This window comes from Tamandua tetradactyla, chromosome 13 (assembly GCF_023851605.1).
Source record: "Tamandua tetradactyla isolate mTamTet1 chromosome 13, mTamTet1.pri, whole genome shotgun sequence".
NCBI classification, from domain to species: domain Eukaryota; kingdom Metazoa; phylum Chordata; class Mammalia; order Pilosa; family Myrmecophagidae; genus Tamandua; species Tamandua tetradactyla.
In genome coordinates, this window is record NC_135339.1 from 33,980,466 (window position 1) to 34,003,160 (window position 22,695).

The 22,695-nt window shown below is 33.4% G+C and overlaps 1 protein-coding gene and 1 pseudogene across 9 annotated transcripts in view; both read left to right on the forward strand.

Moving 5' to 3' along the window:
* Positions 1-22,695, forward strand: part of JMJD1C (jumonji domain containing 1C) — a 326,266-nt gene that overhangs the window by 127,375 nt on the left and 176,196 nt on the right. For 8 of the 9 annotated variants that reach the window (XM_077125157.1, XM_077125158.1, XM_077125160.1 and 5 more), the window contains one exon: positions 11,219-11,383. In XM_077125157.1, coding sequence (XP_076981272.1) covers positions 11,219-11,383 — 165 coding nt within the window. Of the gene's footprint in view, positions 1-3,938; positions 3,987-11,218; positions 11,384-22,695 lie in introns of all 9 variants that reach the window. The other variant, XM_077125162.1, reaches the window with a different exon arrangement.
* Positions 17,087-22,503, forward strand: LOC143653840 (bromodomain-containing protein 7 pseudogene; annotated as a pseudogene).

Sequence of the window (22,695 nt, forward strand, 5' to 3'; positions counted from 1 at the left end):
TTAACTGTAAGTTAACTATGCTAGGAAATGCTTGAGATCATTTAATATTGGAACACATGATTCATCTTACTCACTTTTCTCCACTAGAAATTTAGTTCTCTTGTTCCTGAAAAGTAGTGTTATCATCCAAGCACTATACTCTGGGGTGAGTATAATTATAAAAACCTACAACAGCCAGTTTATCATAAAATGTATGAAGAATATATATTATAAAAATCTATATAATTTTAGTGGTTGAGTATATTTTTGACTTTTAAAAAGTAGGTGCTATGCCAGTATACATAGCTGCATTATTCGCAGTTGCCAAAAGATGAAAGCCACTGAGTATCCTTCAGTCAGTGAGTATATAAATAAAATGTATTATATATGTACTAGGGAATATTATTCAGCCGTAAAAAGAAATTAAGTTCTGTTATATGTGACAACATGGTTGAACCTTGAAAACACATCATTTTGAGTGAAATAAACCGGACAAATATTGTATGAGCTCATTGATAGGAGATAATTAAAATAAGCAAACTCATAGAGTCAGAATCTAGATTCAAAATATAGATTACCAGGGAATAAGTACAGTAGGGAATGGGGAATTAATGCTTATATTGTATAGAGTTTCTAATTAGGTTGATCATAAAGTTTTGGTAATGAATTGCAATGTTAGCACAACATTGTGGATGAAATTATCAGCACTGAATTATATATATGAACGTGGTTAAAAGGGGAAATTTTAGGCTGCATATATGTTTACTAGAGTAAAACACAGTGAACCCTATTGTAAATGATGGACTATGTTTAATAGTACAATTATAGAAATATTCTTTCATGAATTATAACTAATGTAGCATACTAATGCAAATTGTTATTAATGGGGTAGCATATGAGAACTCTTTATTTCTGATTTGTCTATAAAACCACAACTTCTCTAGTAATATATCAATTTTATAAACTGCTTTAAGAAATATTTCCTGGGGCCTCTATATATCTTCTCCAATTTGGACTGTCTCCCTGGACTCCTTATGATCTTGCTTCACTGTCATCTGGCAATTTTTTTTGCTTTTCTCTTGTTGAATTCTGTTCCTGGATTCCATGTCTTGTTTTATCTCTTGTATTGGTAGAGTATACCTTATAGGAGTTTCTTGAAAAAGGACCGCCTGTTAGGACATTTTTAAATGCCTTGTTCATCTGAAAATGTTTAGTCTATACTTGTTTGATTGGCTGTAAAGTCATAGATCAGAGATTGAAGATGACTTTTCCAAAGAATTTTTTTTTAATTTTTTAATTTATTTTTTTTAAATACCAAGAAACACCAAATGCAAACATTCTTAACTTTTGATCATTCCATTCTACATATATAATCAATAATTCACAATGTCATCACATAGTTGCATATTCATCATCATGATCATTTCTTGAAACATTTGCATCTATTCAGAAAAAGAAATAAAAAGAAAACAGAAAAAAATTCATATATACCATATCCCTTCCCCCTTCCTTTCATTGATCACTAACATTTGAAACCAAATTTATTTTAACATTTGTTCCCCCTGTTATTTATTTTTATTCTATATGTTCTACTCGTCTGTTGACAAGATAGATAAAAGGAGCATCAGACACAAGGTTTTCACAATCACACAGTCACATTGTGAAAGCTATATCATTATACAATCATCATCAAGAAACATGGCTACTTTTGCAAAGAATTTTGTGATCATCAATTCATTGTCTTTCGAATTTCCTTTAATGTTGCTATTAAAAAGGTAAATGACATTCTGGGTTTTTTTTTTAATTTTTAAATTTTTATTTATTTATTTTTGTGGTGAAAGAAGCTTGTGAATTCTTCTCTGTGTTTGGAAAGTTCACAGTGGCATTTCTAGATGTACATTGATTTTCATCCATTGGGCTTCATTCTTAAGGGGTTGCTTTTTAGTTTGGAAACTTAGGAGTCCCAGTTTTGGGAAAAATTCTTTGTTTTCTTTTATTCACTCTTCTGTTCTTTTTCCTGTTTTTTGAATTTTTATATTTGAATTTCAGCTTTATTTTCCAAATCCCCTACTGAGTTTTTTATTTCTGCTATCATACTTTCTTTTCCTTAGGCTTTTCTTGTTCTCCAAATGGTCCTTCTAAAAAGTAGCATCCTATTCTAATTGTTTGGTAATATTTTTTTTTAATTATTTTTTTGTTTCCGTCCACCCCCTATGAGTCTTTTTTTTCCTTCTCCCAGTCACTTTTTTTTCTCTTTGTGTTGGTTTCTTTTATATCAGATATTTTCTTCACATGAAATATCTGATGACCCTTCCTTATCACTCATATTTAATAGTGTAACACTAAAAGGCAGTTTGGGATTGGTTTTTTTGACTGTGGTTTATCTGTTTGAAGATCAATTCATTTGCTTGGGGAACACCTAATGTCATCTTCTTTAGGTCTTTTATCTTCAACTGGTTAGATTTCCCACAGAAATCTACCACTCTTCTGCCCAACTTTCAAAGATATGTGATAATATCTCAGCATATTTCATTATGTAAACTTCTGCTTCTTCTCCTGTTTCAGTAGCAGTGCCTGCCCTCAACTTGTTTTAATGTTTCCTGACCCAGAGAGCCTCTGATAACCTTCTCTAAAGAATAAAGCTCTTCTTTTGCCAAAGCAGGACAGGCGGGCAAATTCTAGGCTACAGAGTCAGAGAGGGATCTGGGAGTCAGCTGCTTCTTAAACAGACTAAAAATCAACTAGTACTACTTTCACCCCCACACAAGTTTTGAACCTTGGGGGCTTCGGTTGTATTAATTGGAGGGTTGATCAACTTTCCCCAATACTAACTTAGATTACGTTTCCTTAACTTCACTAAGTTAGTTACCACTACTTCTGTTCTTATATTACTTGGTTCATCTGTTGAAGTCTTTTTGAATCCTGGTCTAATCGCCTAATATATTATTCTCCTTAACTTTTACATTCATTTCACAGTCTTTTCATTTATTACACAGTATGATTTGTGTCAAGTGTCGTAATATTTTAAGTATGAAGATGGGGCCCTATGAAATACTTTTGAAAACATCCTATCAGTTTTTTTATTTTTTTTTTATTTTTTTTTTTTTATTTTTTTTTAGAAAGAGGGAGGAAGGGAAGGAAAGACAGAGAAAGAAGGAAGGAAGTGAGGAAGAAAGGGAAACATTTTTTAAACATTTTCTTGTTTTTATTATATTTTGTTTGTTTGTTTGTTTGTTTTTTTTACATGGGCTGGGGCCGGGAATCGAACCGGGGTCCTCCGGCACGGCAGGCAAGCACTCTTGCCCGCTGAGCCACCGCGGCCCGCCCCATCCTATCAGTTTTAATACAGATTTTAGTTCATACTGTGAGTTATGGTTTATTCAGCTTTGAGTATTAGTTGTGCTATGTTGTTAATGAACATATTTTTTTCATTTACTCTTAAAAATATTTTGAGGTTCTTTTCCCACAATATTTTGCTGAAATCAAGGGACTAGTTATAAGGTTAAATTTAGCTACTTTAAGAGAAGAAATGTATTGATAAAGAAAATGTTTCTTATCACTCACATTGAAATAAAATTGGCACTTGGTGATAGTTTTTTTCCTTTTTTACTGCCTACAAACCATCTTGCAAATAAATCAAACTTTTGATATAGATTGACATTAATGGATTGTCAAGAGCTTTTCTAACTCTTAAGGTTCTGAGTTTCTTTGGTATATATTTTATTTAAAAAATTCTCTATTTTCAAAATCAGTACATTTTAGGAAGTGTTTTCCTTTTCTTTGATATTTTACAGCTTGAACATGATAGTTTTAGAGATGCGTGTTTAATTCCCACTTGTGATTATTTAGGCTCTATAGACAAACACTAATTTAAAAAGTGGCTAGGTATTCTCTTACTGTCTTCTTTTCCCATTTCAACTTCATTTACTTTTTAACTGTGTTTCTTCTACCTTTTCCAGTTTTCTACTCAATTCTCCTTGGTGGAGAAGATGGATGCAAAACAGGAGGTGTGAGTAGTTCTTTATTCTCTCTGCATCTGTCAACATTACATCATCTTTACCATGCAATATTCTTGCTCCTACTTAGTTCATTTTTTTTTATACAGTCAGTGGGCCTTTTTTGGTTTTTCTTTGTTATTTATAAAACTTAGTTCATTCTGGCAATATTCTAAGAAAATAATGATATTAATTTGTAAACAATTTTAGTTGTATTTACCTCCTTCCATTATTTATGTGTTTTGTTAAAATCTGACATCAGAAAACCCTGTATGTAGCCACATTGTTTCCCTCACTCATACCTTCCATTTATTCAATCCACCAACACTTACTGAGTTCCTACTGTTTATCAGGCCCTAGGGAATCAAAATATTGATAAGATAGTATTCTTAGAGTTCATACTTTCATAGGAAATATCCCCCCCATTTCTTACCAAAATTATTCACATCTGTATAATTAAAAATATAACTTGTGCTTTTAATTTTTCCATCCATGATGCTGAATAATATTTCCTTTTGGAGCTATGTATGCCATTATAAAAGTAAACTGACATTTGAGTTCTGGCCTTGCAGCATGTTAACTAAGAATAAGTTACTTGATCATATGGTAAGAATGTTCATTTTTGTATGTTGCTATGTTTAAAGAAAATTAAAAAATTAAAAATTAAATAAGTTACTTAATTTTTCTTGGACTTGGCCCATGGCATCCAGCCCAGCCTGCTGCCTTTGAGCACCTGCTATGGGTGCAGCGATGCCTTGGAGCATTTTGATAAGATGGTGTTGAAGGGACTACAGCAAGCCCCAGTTCAGAACTGAAAGTTCATTAGCATCTGCACTGAAGACACTCCTGTTCTTCATTGCTTTAATGATCGCTGTTCTTACTGGGTTATATTTCATGACTAAATGTTATATATTTGGAGGCTCCTTGGGGGTGTCCAGTAGGGATAGCTATCGTTACAATAATTTATGCTGCTATAGTTTATAATAGTTGGTATCCACGTGGTGCTGACTCTCTGTGTACATGGCCAGGAATAAAGGCTCATGGCAGTGCCAGGAAGGCAAGCAGGATTAAAGTGAATATTACCTTTTGATAATATTAAATTGCTTGTTAAAATGGTAAATGCTTCTAGGGGCATTAATGATGAGTAAAATTGAAAGAATGTTAATATAAAAAGACTAAATCATTCAATTTTCTTGAACTTTGAGTTCTCAGTTAGAAAATGTATCTAATAATGTCTACTTCATAAGCTTGAAGTGAGAGAATTGAAATGTTGAAAATGAGATGAATTGAATGTTCATATTCTAAAGTTCTAAAGTTTAAAAAGTTATATAATGTAAATTTTTATGACTTTTCTCTATCCAAATATTTCTTTTTTACAGTCCTCTTGAACTATGATTTTGAATTGTAGAGTCCCTCCCTCCTTGGGGAACAAGGACTATAACATATTGATCCTTAGCCACTGCAACTGGTAAATAGTAGAGTCATATTTTTCAGATTGTAATTCCTAAAAAATGGATTTAGAACAAGTGTTAACATAGTTGTTTCTTTTCACTCCTAGGTTGTATCTCTTTAAAATTTGTTAAGAAAATGTTATCCATGTGGTCAGTTTCCATTACATATTTATAACTTATTGCCTTTGATGATTCTCTTTCCCAAAATGCCATTTTATCATTATCATTCTTGGGTTCATGGATTTCTTGATGACTTTTTCCTCTGTTACTCAGTAATCCTTTTTCTTTATCTCTTTTTTGGAAGGTAAATTATCTAAACATGCTGTTATACTCTAGCCACAAATTCTACTTTTGTTATTTTCATATCAACAGATCATTTTTACCTCTTTTATGTTAAACTCTCAAAAATACTTTAAAAATAGCTTTATGATTTAGGCTCTGGAATATTAAAAACCCAAGACTAGAAATATTAATATGCTGTCTGTCTCTTTCTCCCCCTTCCTCTTGATTTTGAATGAGACTGGTCAGTTTCTCTCACGGATCTTTTGAAAATCAAATATGCTGTTTTTTTCTGAATAACTGCATTTTATGTGTCCTTTCTCCTTCTTAGATCTCAGAACAGTGCAGTCTTGATTATGCTGATAAATGTCAGGCCTGGCATTTTCTTTCTGATCTGTAGGAGGTGTATCCTATTTTTAAGTCGGGGGTGGGGGGGAGAAAAAAAGAGAAAGCAACATTAGTGATGTTCACACTTAGCCATGTATCAGTTACTTTGCTCAGTGCTTTTCATTTAATGTGTTTAATTCTTATAGAGATCCTCTGAAGTACTCGTTGTTACGTATATTACTGATTTGAAAACAGAGGCTCAAAAATGTTTATTATTCAAGATAGGTCTGTTCTAAATATAAAGAATATACCCGTTGTTCTATAATACATGACCTAGAAGTAATGATCCAGAAAATTGAATATCATTCCCCAATATCTCCTATAGAATAACCTATATAACTTTATCTTCTGAAGTCATGACCTTCTGTGACTAAGTTGAAGTGTACTACCTTTTCAAGATTTTATAAATAATTATTCTCTGTACTCTTTATTCTTTGTTGCTCTTGATAAATTGCTACTTATCTGGAATTCAGCTCAGAAATACATTTCAGAAGCTTTCAAAAGTTCATGCAGTTTTTAAAAATATTTTTATTGAGATACCTTCATGTACCATACAGTCTGTCCAAAGTATACAGTCAGTGGCTTACAACATCATCACGTAGTTGTGTATTCATCACCATAATCATACAGTTTTAATAAATAGTGTGTGTTTGAGAGTGATAGTACCTCTACTAGTCTGGATCAGTTTGCTGTGTTTCCTGGAACACTGGTATTTCTGCTTCTCTGACACTGACATTTTTTCTTTAAAGAGTAGAAGCGTGGGTCCAAAGATTGGTCTGTCCATTTCCCTTTCTCTTGATGTTTCTTTAGGTTTCAAGCAATATTTCTTTGCTGTTTCTGATCATTGCTATTAAATTTTATGCTTCCCTTCTACCATTATTCCTCTTTAACCAAGCACAAAGTTTCTTTATTTCATTTTAAGGAATTTTTTCCCCTGCTTATAAAGGGAAGATAGGCAAAAAATTAATAGACTCCCTACTTTTGATCAATCTTATATCACAAAAACAGAGACAGCTAAAAAAAGAGAGAGAGAGAGAGAGACAGCTAGACATATTGTGTACCCTTGATGTGATTTAATAAGAAGTTAGCAGCTCCATAACCTAATTGTCAATTTGCAAGAAGTACAGGGAAGAGTGGAACATTTTACCAACATAGGAATGCAATCTGCTAGATCCAAAATGTGGGAAATGCTATAGGACAGATGATCTATTTACTTCAACAAATAAATGAAAAGAAAGAAAAATTTTTATGGAGTAAATAAAACTGAAGAAGCATCATATTCAAGTGTAACAAGTAGGCCTAGTTTGTATTTTGTTGAATTATTTTAAACTGAATTCCAAACATCAGATAATTTTATTGTTTGGATCCCTAGGAAGGATAGGTTTCTTTTTGATATACCCACTATACCATTATCATACCTTAAATAGTATCAAATACTATCCAATGTTCACATTTTTCCAGTTGCTCCATAAATGTTTTTTGGAAGTTGGTATGTATGAATCAGGATACAAAATTACATTTACAATTCTAAGGCTCTGAAAATGTCCAAATTAAGGCACCAACAAGAGGATACCTTCTTGGAGGAAAGACAGGTGACATCTGGGTTCCTCTGTTACATGGGAAGGTACGTGGGGGGGATGTCTGCTGTCTTTCTCTCCCAGTTTCTGGTTTCGAACGGTTCTCTCGATTTCTGGCATCTCCTGGGGCATTTTCCTTTTGCATCTCCAAACGTCTGTATCAGAGCTTTTTCCAAAATGTTTACTGCATAAAATTCTTCCTTCTTTTCATTTATTTGTTAAAGTAAATAGATCATCTGTTCTATAGCGTTTCCCATGTTTTGATTTTTTTGTGTTTTTTCAAGCCCTGTATGATCAAGATTCGTTATTAATCTGTTTTCTGTTAGTTACATTTACCTGGATTGTTTATGTACTCTGCATTTTATCGAACTGCAAACTACTACTATATTAGGCATCACATGTAAGGAGTTAGTGTGGCATTTTGGGGAAATAATAGTAAGTTAGCTCTCAAGAACCAAGAAATAAGAACTTTGAGAATGTCATCTGTGATACAAGCTGTCAGTCAGCACTAAACAGATTGCAACAGATAATATAAAGTCACATTAATAGACAAAGGGTCCCCAGATCGACTAGACTTAACTTTAATGGAATAAGTTGTTAATAAAACTATAAAATCAACATAAATAAGGAAAGGGAGTTCATATTAAATGAAAGCATAGAACTACAAGAGTAACCCAAATGAAAAAAGAAATTCTTTCTAAGTACTAGAGTTGGAGAATGACTACATATCTGTTTATCTTCGCTGGTGACATTATATCGTGCATTTAAGTCATATAACCAGCTCCCTTAATTCTGATTTCATTCATGCCAAGCAGTGTACTGAGCGTAGTTTGACTTTCTGTGAAACTAATTTACAGGGAAATAATACCCTGGCTGGAATGGAGAGGTTTTAGCTTCCATTCTCAGTTAAATGTCTTAGGAGTTTTTAAAAATTCTATTCTGTTCTGTACATAGCTTTCTTGAGATCTGATTTAGCTTTGTCAGAATCTCTGATTCGTTACCTCTGAGAAGCTTAAAAAAAAAGTTTATGATTCATCTTTTTAAGTTATGGGCTCTAAACTTAGATTGCATAGGTTTAAATCCTGGCTTTGCTGTGTTTTTTAGGGTTGAGTTTAAGTTCTCTTTACTCCAGTTACCTTGTCTATAAAATGAGGATGATAAGATTACCTCATAAAATAAATTAGTGTGAAGACTAATGTGATAATACATTTTAGCATTTAGAATATAATAAATACTCTGTATTTGTTTTTATTAGGGCTAAGAACCATTTCTTAAGCTGTAGTGAATTCGCTAAGAAGAAAATGCTGCACTAGAACAAATGTTTTTTAGAGAATGGATGTCTAGCTTTACCTAGTGAAATGCAAGCTTGCTGCAAGTTTTTCCATTTGAAACTTCAGTGGTTTGGCTTCTATCTTTGCAATACTCTTGGTGCTTTATGGAATTTCTTTTATACTTTATTTTTAATTACCTTGGGATACCTGGCATTATAAGTACTAAGAGTATATGTAGAAGGTACTTGGTTATGTCTAATTAATGAATTATTTTCTTACCTTAGAAGGAAGTAAGTACTCAGTAGTAGTACTAAAGAAATGCTTTTTGGAACAAAAGAAAAAAAAAAACTTGAAATAGTAATATTAAATCATGTGTCAGTTTCCAGTAATAAGTATTTACTTTGTCATACTTGTGTTTGACTTTACAATGTCATTGTTGTAAAATTTCTTTGTCTCCTCGGTTTCTTAAAGTTTCCCATCATTTTTAATTTTAGAGTGTGATAAATATGTTAGAACGTGTTATTGTTCTGTATACTTCTTATCCTTTTGTGCAGGAAAAGTTTGGACAGAAAACTGACTTGTTTACTCCAGTTAGTGCCTTTTCTTATATTTAGTATTTTATTCATCTTCAGGAATATTTTCTACTTCTATTTTTCCTTTATCTGGCTTGATCAGGGAATGACATTCTGTATACTATAATATGCTTTACAAGCTTCCTTTATTATTAATATCATGATTATTATTATTATTATTACTTTACTGTTAACACCCCCTTCTGGTATAATTTGAAAGATACTCTGAAAGAGAAGAGCTTTATAGCATGTAGTCAAGAAATTTAGACTTGCTTGCATTATGCCTCTACTTGGATATTTAACTCTAGGGCAAGTCACTTTACTTTGTCGCCTTTTATCTGTAAAATGAAGATGCAGTACAAATTATGTTTAAGATTTCTGTTGAAATTTTTAGTTCGGACATTTTGTAGTTCTGTGACATTCTTTTTCAGAAGAGAAAAAAGCCACTTTCAAATTGTTTCTCAACTACAAGATTTGCCTTTATCCATAAGACTGATATTCACAAACTAGCTTTTTTTAAACTTTGAATATATAATAGTCCCTGTCTTCCTGTGTATGACTTAGAAGGCTGTTACTCATTAAAATAAATAAGTCACTTTAACTAAAGAACAAAAACAAAGTATAGGGTCCCCATTACCTATAAATCAGGTTTTTAGAAATCTATATATCTGCATTTCTTTTGCATGAAGTACAGTCTATTAAAGCCAAACAATATTTCTTTTAGATTTCAGATTCTAATAGTGTGGTAGAACTTGACGGTCAAATGCAGTAGCATTTGCCACATGTGCATATAACTGAGAACATGAAATATGGCTAGTGCATCTGAGGAAACACATTTTTTTAGTTTAATTTTATGTAAGTTTAAAACCTGATACTTACTGTAGTTATTTTTTAAAATTCAGTATGTTTGAAACAACTTATGTGAAAAAAGTATGTACTGTTTTTCTACTGCAAATGTTTTGAAATCTAAACACAGGTAAGTACTTCCAGTGAAAGCATATAATATGAATTGAGATGTGCTGTACTGTAAATATGAAATATATACTAGATTTTAAAGATTTAACACAAAAAAAGAATGTGGAGTATTTGATTCATAATGCTTTATGTCAATTTCATGTTGAAATAATATATGGATGCACTGGATTAAATAAAAATTGCTAACATTAATTTACTTCCTTCTATTTTTTTACTCTACCTATTAGAAAATTAAAAATTCAAGATGTGCCTTGCATTATGTTTCTGTTGGACAGTGTTGTTCTAGAGTGCAAGGACTATTAAACCACTGCCTTGAGCCCACTCCTGTTTGGTAAATAAAGTTTTAGTGGAAAACAGCCAAGCTCATTCATTTACATATAATGTTTTCACACTGCAGAGAGAGAAAGAATAGTGTGACAGGAACACAAAATGGTTGCTGACCTCTGCTTCTGGAGTCTTAGCATGGACACAATTCTTTAGGGTGTATTTAAAAGATGTGGGCCAAGCTATACTGTTCAACACCATGTGAGTAGCTTTTTTTAAAAATGAATTTAGGGTTATCTCCTTATCATAGGAATAGAGGATATAATCTGGTTAAGGAAAGTTAATGATTTTTAAAGAAAATTTAATTAATGAGTTCATTAGTACCTTTTCCAGTTCAACTTCATGATTTTATTATGAAGTATCACCATTGTATATTGCTTATGAAATTTTATGTTTTCTTTTCCATAGGTATATGTGGAATTTGATGATCTTGAATGGGACAAGCGAGAGTGGGTTAAAGTTTATGAAGAATTTTCGACTTTCTTGGTGGAATACCACTTAATCTGGGCCAAAAGGAAGGACCCTAGCCAAACTCAGGGATCTAAAAGCAAACAAATTCATTGGCCTGCACTGGTAAGATCTGTTCCTGTTTCATTAAGCGTTTTCAGCTGATTGTTTTAAAAAGGCAAAAACTGAATATAACAGTTTAGATTTGTCTTGCTGGTGTAGAGGAATAATCCAGAAGAAACTTTGAAGTTGTGGCAGGAATTTTAAAATAATTGCTTTTATTTTGTTAAGCAACATTATATGTCTCACTGTTACTAGTTTTTGAGCATTTTCAGTCTATGGATAGTTTATTCTATTAGCTAAATACCATATAAATTAGGTTAAAGGTTGCTGAGAGATGGTTGACTGGTTTATATTCAACTTTAACCTTGCTGAATTAGATGCTTTGTAGATGGAAGACAGAAGATTCTTTGTATAGAACATTCAATAGCACATAATTTTACTTGTATTAAATTTAGTCAAAATTCAGTGAATCATTGTAGGCGATAGCAAATTTTGAATGATAAAATTCATTACCAGGAAAATACTCATTTAAGAAAATATAATAGATTCCAGTGAATTCTCAACTAGTTTAGAGTTTTATAAAAGGAACATACTTACCAAACAAGATCTTAAATTCTGTTAGAAAAAGAGCTACATTTGTTTTTAGCCACTATTTTCTTGACAGTGTCTAACGTATAATTAGGTATGCAGTATAAATTTGAATGAATAATTTTTTATGTTAATATCAAAGAAATGTTTTACAAACCATTGAAACATTCATTATTTCCTAAGTGTGGTGTATCTAATGGGTCAGAGTAGGTACTCTCAGGTTTTTAAGTTAGCTACTTACACAAATAGTTTTCACTGGCTAATAATTATAATGCATTTAGATTTTCCGACTAGTTAATCCTTTAACTCTTTAGTATATGTAGAGTAGCAACTTAATGCATCTATTTCTTTGATCTTCCTTTTTTAGAAGTCTGAGGGAAAATAAAAGAGAGGATGAAATGAATTGAATAAATGGCATTTTGAAATGAAAATGACATTCATGAGCTGTAGTTTTGAAAGGATATTTTGGATACTCTAGGAAAATAAGGAAGATAATTTTTATCCAGTGTAGTTTTTAAAAAACTCTTCATTGAGTGAGTGTATTGAATTGTTAAAATATCAACAACTTTTTAAACTATGAATAGAATGCTTATTGCTCTTACAGACCTTAACCTGAGAATTGGTTGAAACCTGTGAGTAGATATGACATATATCTGAATTTTTAAAACTTATGGTAAATCAGATAACAGCAGGTAACAGTTGAATCAATAATACCAAAAATTATGCCTCAGGATCATGTGATTAAAGGATACACAGAACTTTAGAAAATCTTTGCCTTTTCTTCCAAACAATTAAAATCCAGGTGAATCTGTGTGTTCATCAAGTAATGATGTTTGAGAACATTTCGTTAGGGAGTACTGTAATTTTCATTATAATTTCAGAAGCCAGTTTATGTTGAATACCTTTTACCTCACAGTTAAAGCTACTTAATCACCACTCTTTTCTTTTAAAGGCAACTTTTTTTCTCATTAAAAAAATGTACACTGTTGTGTATTGGAAGAATATGTGGTATTAGAAGAAAATCATCATTTTAGTGCCACCATCAAGAAATAGCCAACTTAGTTCTTTGACATTTCCTTATAAAATACTTCTCCCTGCTTTCTATGTTACTTTTAGCTAAGACTATAAAAATTGTAGATCCTGCTTTTTTTACTTAACATTATCCTATATATTTCTCCTTACCACTGGGTAACAGCATAATTTTTAATCGCTGCATAGTATTTGATCCTTTATGACCCACTTTCATAATGTTTGGTATTCTGAGTTGTTTCTAGTATTTTTATTATATTTAACAGTGTGATATATATCATTGTATGTAAGTCTTTGCATCACTGGTTATTATGCTTTTTTCACATGGGCAGGCACCGGGAATCAAACCCTGGTCTCCGGCATGGCAAGCGAGAACTCTGGCACTGATCCGCTGTTGCCTGCCCTCTGGTTATTTTATAAATTTAGATTTCACAGTACTGAAATGGTTAGTCAAACCATATGAACTTGAAAACAGCAACAGTAAAACTCCAAAAATTTTTAAAATATTCTCCACAAATTGCTTTAAGAGTATATTGACTGCCATTGCCCCCACCTTAGGGTATGAGTGTTTTCTCTCACTATACTCTTGCAAGAATTAATTGCTTGTTTTCAGATTATCTTCTTTTAAAACTCAATCTAACAAAAAAGAAGATTTTAAGATTTAAGGAGATATGGAATTGAATGTTATTCTCATCTTTGCTAATTTGATATTTAAAAATGCAATTTCATTTTAATTTGCTTTCCTTTAATAAGGATGAATTTTTTTGAAGTTTATTAACAAGTTGGATTTTTGTGAATTGTTTTTTTTCAACTACTTATTAGTATTCTGTGATTTTCTAATATTTGTAATGAGTTTTTAATTTATTACAAATAGTATGACTCTAGTCATATTTGTTTCATAGTTTGCTCAGCTAATTGTATGATAGCAAGACTTCTTGAATTGTGTATTTTTGTTTAAAGAAAGTCTATATAATGGAATAGCCTCATTAATTCAGACGGTGCGTCTTGCAAAAGAAACAAAAGAAAACTTTTGTTTTCTCCTTTCTTTCCTTCTTTCCTTGTTCCTTCCTGTAACCTTTCCTTTCTTTTGCAAGGTTGAAAAAAATAATAGAACAAACAAGTGAAATGAGAATACTCAAAAATATAATAACGTTAAATTTTCTAAGCACTTTACATTTTATATAGTACATGTGGCTAAAATTCTGTCTCCCTATCTCTTGATTAAATGAGGCTTCTTTAAGTATGACCACCACCACAGCTATGAAATTCAGAATTTTAAAATTGCCATAGAATAATGAAATAATATACCTAAAATTGTGAGACGTTTTGAGGATGCATATATGAGGTACTAATAGAATGAAACAAAGTAAGAACACTTTGCCTTTAATTCTCTGAACATGATACTTGCTTTATATTCTTATGTACTTAAATATATGTTTGTATTTATTATCCTCTTTCCAGTTGTTTCATCCCTTGTGTGGTACCTGTTAGCTATTTGTATTAGTTCTGTAATCTTTATTGACTTGTTATTCTGAAAAATCTTTGGGAATTAGCATACTTGCTTCTTCTTAACATCATGTCAGGACAAAAAAAATCCTGTCACCTCACCTACTCTAAAGTTTATCTTTAAAATTTTTAAATGATTAAAGCTTTATTAAAATATGGGATAGTATACTACCCAGATTTCTTTCTTTGGGATTCTCTTCACCTTTCTACCCTGGATATCCATAGCAAAACATTTATTGGAGTATCCCATAATTTAAATGCAGATGTAGTGTTTATTTTTTAAGTTGTTCCTGTTACCAGGGTACCACTTGAGGCCATTTTGATAATGGAGACCAAGTTAACTTACATTTTTTAATGTAAGTTACTAAATACATTGTTAAATTTCATTTATTTTTAAAATAAAGTAAAATATTTGTGAAAGCACATTTGTCTTCACCAGGGAAAGAAAGTGTTGGCATACATAAATGAAGTCAACGAATCACCTACCTAACTGGGTTAGGGCCCTGGCTCCATCTCCTTTAGGAACATCTTCTGTGGGGAGTGGGGCTTTGACCCTAACCCAGCTGGGCTGTAACATTGCTGCATGTTCTAAGGGGCAGAGTTTTCTACTACTTTTCTGTTGGCCCAGCCTCCCAAATCACCCCAATCAGAATTAATCTCACCACCTCTGTGTTCCTGTAGAACTTTGTTTTTGTCTATCTGTTTTAACAAAGCTGACATGTTCTGCTTTGTATTTTACTTATTTGTTTGCATGTCTGTCTTCCCCTACTAGACTGTAAGTTCTTTGAGGACAGTAAATCATGTCTTAATCACCTTTCTATCATTCCTAGGAGGTCTAGCAAAGTATCTTGCCCTGAATAGATAGTAAATGAATATTTTAAAGTGATGAAGCAACTCTAAACCCTAATTCAGCTGGCTAATAACTCTTTGGGGGAGCTTTAGCAAGTTTCTTTCCTAACATGTTGTGATCAAAAGGATAGACAAGCAGAATTGGCCATTTATGGTTAAAAACTATGGTTACCAGCTTTTGGGCGGGCCGCGGTGGCTCAGCGGGCAAAGTGCTTGCCTGCTATGCCGGAGGACCTCGGTTCGATTCCCGGCCCCAGCCCATGTAACAAAAACGGAGAAACAGAATACAATAAAACAAGAAAATGTTTAAAAATGTTTCTCTTTCTTCCTTCCTTCCTTCCTTCTATCCTTCCTTCCTTCTCTCTGTCTTTCCTTTAAAAAAAAAAAAAAAAAAAAAAACTATGGTTACCAGCTTTAAATATGTTAATGTAGTAAAAAAAACAAAAATAATAGAACTTATAAAGAGGTCCTCATTCTAATGAAATAAAAATGTGATTGCTTAAGTTATTATAAGGGGAAAATGTGAAATTTACCCCCAGTGAGTTATTTTAAGGGGGAAGGAAAGAACAGACATCTTTATAGTCCCCTAAATATGCTAATCAGCAGTAATTCACCTGAAATTCTATAGAAGCCCAGATTTCTTTCCACTGTAGCTTTTCCTTCATAGATAATTCAGAGTTGAAAAGTAATTGTGATCAGATCATAAACATATAAATCTTGATTGGTTTATGTCTTTTAGATTACTTACCTAGTGAGCATGCTGTTTAATTTCTGTCTTTTATTAAAGAAACTCTTTCAAAGGCAAGTGGATGTCATTGCTCTTTGGGACCAGGTTACCCTTGACATGTCACATTGCCAAACTTGATTTAGATTATGACTCCAGCCACATTTTACTGAATTGGTAAATTCAGTTCTGAACTTTGAAATAATTCCCATCAGAGAGATTATATGTAGACAATTAAGATTCCAGAATTGGAATTATTTGTTTTGTAGACCTTGGGGCTTTCATAAATAATGAGAGAGATAGAAAATCGATATGACATTTCAAGGATATTATTTTTTCTGCAAGAGTAAAGCAACTTCAAGAGGACAATTTATATATAGGAAAATATTATAATTTGTAAATGATAAAAATCTAATGCTGGTAAAGATTACAGTGAATGCGCACACACTCATTTCTTGTAGGTCACAAATGACATTACTGTTTTGGAAGTTAAGATGTTCTAAGAACCCTAAAGAATTTCATATGCTCTGATTCATTATTTCTACTCTTAGGAAACTGAACTTGAAAAACAATTTTAAAGAGTTAAAAAGTGTATTCAATTCAGCTGATGTTTATCAGTCACATCACATGAGCCAGGCACTGTGCTAGGAACAGGAGATAGAAAAATGAAAGACAATATTATATGCAGAAAGATGTTCACTGCAGTCTCCTCTAAAGAAAGAAACAAAAAAAGGAAATAACCTTCATGTTCAGCAATATATGAATGTTGTTAAATTAATGTTCTGAGATAATACAGCCCTTTCAAAATAAAATTTATGAATAATTTAGAGAAACATGGACAAATACAATTTAAATTTAAAAACCTTGATTATAGTAATGTCAAATTATGTATTTAGAAACTATTAAAAAATGAAAACAGGTTTTTTAGGATGGTGAGATTATGGCTGGCTGTAACTTTTCTTTTCGATAAAAATTATTATTTACCAGCAAATTAGAAATTTTAACATAAATTCTGTTATGTTTTATTTTTGGAAATAGTTATCTTAAAATGCATTAGTTTTAGTAGACTTGTTTTAGGATTCTGTTAATATATTTTAACAGGTGCATTTTATATGTTGCTAGTGTAGGTTTTTAAATATTCTCATAAAAATATGACCGTTTAAATATAACAGTAAATAATTATGAAGATTATTTATTTTTAACGGTCTGAAATACATATTTGCTCATAGATTTGCATGGCTTGATATAACCGTAAATTCTTCTAGTCATATATTCAAAAAATGCTAACATTGAAAAGGAGAATCTTAGTGGTCATCAAGAAGGCAGTGTGTAATCTATTAAGCACGTAAGTTCTTGAGTCAGATTGCCTCGTTCAAATCTAACTCTGCCATTTACTATTAATATCTACATGAAATTGAGTGATTTGTCTTTTCTTTCTCTCACTGTCTTCATAATACAGGTATTTACTGTGAATTTCTTATGAACATTAAGTAAAAACATAGAAAGTGAAAACTTCAATATAGGCTTAACACATAAAAGCACTTTATAAAAGGTTCCTTTTTGGTATTATTATCATGATCCAGTCTAATACCTTTCTTTTTCCAATAACGTAGGGAAGGTGCAATATGGTAGGTATGTTAGTAGTTAGATCTGTTTATTTATATTTAATTTAATTAGTGACGAATTTGAAGTGGAAATGGAACCCAAACCACCTATCTCATGGTGTTTTTTTCTCCTGTAGAAGAGCTTATACTCTTCTGATTATTGATTCTTACTGAGAAAAGTCATGGAAGAGCATTTGTATTTATATTTAACCTGGTTTCAGGAAAAGTTTTAGAAGGAAAGCAGTTTGACTTTTTTTTTATCTGTTTTTGGAGCAAGGAGAATGTTCTTAAATTGTGGTGGTGAGAACAACTTGGTTTTCTTATCAGTTTATTTCTGATCAGATAATTTAAGACTTTGTGTATGTAAAAAGTAAATAAACTAATTTGTCAAACCCCAACCAAAACTACCCCTGCCAATCCTAAAGAACACCTGGGGCATTATGTAAGATTCTAGAAAAGTTCCATACGCTAAAGTAACTTTCCAGAAATCTACAACCTTCAGATGGGTCCCTGGTCTAGATAAGTCCTAAAATGCAGCCGGCCGGGTCTCGCGCGCTGTCTACTCCAAGGGGCCTTCCGCTGGTCGGTGCGCACCGTCCCCCTGCCTCACAGCGCGGGGTCTCACAGGCCCCACTCCTGCCCTCTGCTCGCCTGGCCTGGACCGGAAGCGGTGCCACACAGCCTGGGCTTGGCGCGGGGGGCGGGCACCGGGGCCCGGTCGGACATGGGCAGGAAGCACAAGAAGCACAAGTCGGACAAACACCTCTATAAGGAGTATGTGGAGAAGCCCTTGAAGCTGGTCCTCAAAGTGGGAGGGAACGAAGTCACCGAGCTCCACGGGCAGCTTGGGGCACTACTCAAGCCTCTTGGAAGACAAAAACGATCATGACGAACACAAGGACAGAAAGCAGAAGAGGAGAAAGAAAGGAGAGAAGCAGGTTCCAGGGGAAGAAAGGGGAGAAAACGGAGAAGAGTAAAGGAGGATAAAAAGAAACGAGATTGAGACCGTGTGGAGAATGATGCAGAAAATGACCTCCAGTGTCAGACCCAGATAAGATTAGACTTGCCTCTTGAGAAGCCCCTCACAAGCTCTTTAGCCAAGCAAGAAGAAGTAGAGCAGACACCCCTTCAAGAAGCTTTGAATCAACTCATGAGACAATTACAAAGAAAAGACCCAAGTGTTTTCTTTTCATTTCCTGTGACTGATTTTATTGCTCCTGGCTACTCCATGATCATTAAACACCCAATGGATTTTAGTACCGTGCAAGAAAAGGTCATGAACAATGACTACCAGTCCATAGAAGAACTGAAGGATAACTTCAAACTAATGTGTACTAATGCCATGATTTATAACAAACCAGAGACCATTTATTATAAAGCTGCAAAGAAGCTCTTGCACTCAGGGATGAAAATTCTTAGCCAAGAAAGAATTCAGAGCCTAAAACAAAGCACAGACTTCATGGCAGACTTGCAAAAAACTTGAAAACAGAAAGACAAAGCAGACACCTCGCAGAGTGGGGAGGACAATAGCTGCTGCTCCAGAGAGAGGGAAGTCTCTGGAGATGTGGAAGCCCAAGCCTTCAGAAGTCCCAATAAGGAAAACAAAAAGAAAGATAAAGATATGCTTGAAGATAAATTTAAAAGCAGTAATTTAGAAATAGAGCAGGAGCAGATTGACCGTATCATTAAAGAGTCTGTGGGAAAGCTATAACCAGGCAGCTTGTTAACGGTCAGTGCGAATTTGAAAGATGAAAACCTGATGGGACAACAACATTGGGACTTCTCCATCCTGTGGATCCCATTGTAGGAGAACCAGGCTACTGTCCTGTAAGATTGGGGATGACAACCGGAAGACTTCAATCTGAAGTGAATATTTTGCAAGGGTTCAAAGAAGATAAAAGAAACAAAGTAACTCCAGTGTTATACTTGAATTATGGACAAAAAACAGTTTTTATGCACTGCATTATGATTCCACATTTGCAAATATCAGCAAGGACGATTCTGATTTAATCTACTTGGCCTATGGAGAAGACTCTGAGCTTGCAAGCAATTTCAGCATTCACGAGTTTTTGGCCACTTGCCAAGATTATCCATATGTTATGGCAGACAGTTTACTGGATGTTTTAACAAAAGGAGGACATTCTAGAACTCTACAAGAGTTCGAAATGTCATCACCTGAAGACGAAGGGCAGACTAAGACACCTGACCCAGCAAAAGACATGGAGCAGGTTACAGAAATAGAAGTTGCAGGGCATTTGGACCTCAGTAATCAAGACAGGCTCACAGCACTGAAAGCAGTAACAAACTTTGGTGCTCTGGTTGAAGTTTTTGACTCTGAAGAAGCCGAAGTGTTCCAGAGGAAACTGGACAAGACCACTAAATTGCTCAGGGAGCTCCAGGAAGCCTAGAACGAGCGTCTGAGCACCAGGACCCCTCCCAACATGATCTGTCTCTTGGACCCCTGATACAGAGAAATGCATCTCGCTGAACAAGTGACCAATAATCTTAAAGAACTTGCACAGCAAGTAACTCCAGGTGATATTGTAAGCATGTACGGAATTAGAAAAGCAATGGGGATCTCCATTCCTTCCCCCATCCTAGAAAACAACTTGGTAGATTTAACAGCAGGTTTTGAAGAACTTAAAAAGACTGATGTTGCTGAATATGGCCCTTATGGAATTTGAAGTTAACTGGCCTTTCATTATACATAATGTACATAATTTTTTTCATTCTTAACTTGGAAATGCTTATGAGAGGATATTAAATATTTGTAAATTGTGTTTGTTTTTTATTTTTATTTATTTATTTTTTTTACGTGGGCAGGCACCGGGAATTGAACACGGGCCCTCGGTCATGGCAGGCAAGCACTCTTACCTGCTGAGCCACCGTGGCCCACCCTGTAAATTGTGTTTTTAATTAAACTTTGGAACAATTAATTTTAATGTTCCAGAGATTGGACTTCTATTAAGTAATGAAGTTGAAATTGGGACTCTGAAAAAAAAAAAAAGTCCTCAAATACAGAGGGGCCAGCCTCTCCAGAACAATAATATTCTGTATTATCGACAGTCCCTTCCAAAGTGAAAAAGTTTGAATGGGAATAGCCCAAATACCCCTAAAGAATAGGAGAAAGATCAAAGGTGATAGTGGAGTTATACAGAGAAGGTAGGATTTAACAAATGAGTGTGATTGCTGAATTACATTGATATTTCTTTTAGTCTCCAGTGTCTTAGAGTAGCTAGAAGTAAAAATTTATGAAATTCATAAAATTGTGAACTTGTAACCCATACCAAACTCTGAAATTTGTTCTATAAGTAATTGTTATGATGTGCTTTGAAATTTACTGCTTTTTTAAATACATGTTATTTTTCACACAGAAAAAGAAAAAGAATTATGTTTTTTAGGATGTTGGCTTGAAAATTGATTTCAAGATCTTTTTTGGTAATTTAAATATATAAAGTATGCAGAAAGTGTTTTTGTTAAGGAAAAAGAGAGTACTTTTCCCCCTAAACTAAAATAACTGATTGTTGCAGAATGAGAAAAATGAATGTGTAGAACAAGATGGATGGATATAGAAAGTTGTAGAAGTCTTTGTCGGAAGTGAATTTTACTAGTTATGGTTAAAGCTGGCTAAGATTTTATAATTTTATAAGATTTAATAGTTTTCTTATCAGATGTATCTTCATGCAAAACAAGAATTTGGTTTTCAGTCTCTTAAAAAGACAATGTTTTCTTGTATTATTTGTTTGCGCTTAGTAAGAAGCTATAAAAGGCTTTTAACCATCTGAATAATCTTCCTAGATAACACAGATTCTGTGTTTTACCAGACCAGTATATTTATTGATATGTATGTTGACTATTTCCTTCCTTATTGCTTTAGACAGTGTCTCCTCACTTTAAAACAAATTCTTTTTAAAATCATATTAACTTTTCTATTTGCTTTCAAACTTTTGTCACCTTGATTAAATAAAGAAGAAAAGAAAAAGTGAATAAACTAAAATTTTTGTGTTTAAGGAGTCATGGGAATAAGGAAAGAAATATATGTACAGGTGGATAATGAACCAATCAGTGATATAATAAGTTTATAAAAATGGGAGAAGTGAGGTGGGAGTGCTTGGCTTAGCAAGGAGCTAAGAAAAAGTTTCATAAAGGCGAGTGATGCTTAATAGGATTTTAAAGGCCGAATTAAATTTTCATATTGGAAAAGGTGAAAGGCATTTTATGAGAAAACAGGTCCTGATTTAGAAATCCCAAGGATTTGTTCCAAACTGGAATATATAATTGTGATTGAGTGGCAGAACACAAATTAGGAAAGGGTGAGCAGAAAGGAGATCATAAACTGTCCGTGTTACATTGCAGATTTTGGACACTTTCTTCCTGTAATGGATGGAAGGCCACGAAATCACAGTTTTATGAGTTAAAAAATTAATTTTATGTTTGAGACAGATTACTGTACCAGCAGTGTATAGTGATTGGAAAGAAGATAGGACCTCATTTGTTGTTTATCACTCTGTTTAAGTAATCTAGGTGAGACTTAGATAAATAAATGTGGTGGGGGCTGGGGGAGGTCACATGTTTAATCTTCACTTCCTCCAGAATTGTACTATAATGACAGTAAAAAACAATAAAGGACAAAGAGAACAGGAGACAACAGTGACAGCATGTTAATATAGTCTTGGAATATAGAGAATGGATTAGGAAATAGCTACCAACTAAGCAAGATGCATAAACAGTGAAAAGGGTGCAGAGGAGATTGCTTGTGTTGCCCGGAATGTTTCAAAAGCTTGGAGCACCAGGTCCTTTGCATAATGGAAGTAATGGAAATTACTTGGTGGTGGTGGTGGGGGGGGTTTGAAAGCTTGTATGCAGATAAAGTAGACTCCCAGGGTCTTGTGGCTTTAAGGACATTTGACAGTCAGAAGTTCTGTTGAAGTACGAGAGGATTAAATAAATATCCTTTTACAGAATAGTGAGACTTGCTCCTTTCCCTTCATTCTTCTCTTAACACAGTGTTATCCAGGCTCATGATTAAAGAATTGTCTTCCCCAGATAAAAAAAGAACAACAAATAATGGCAGT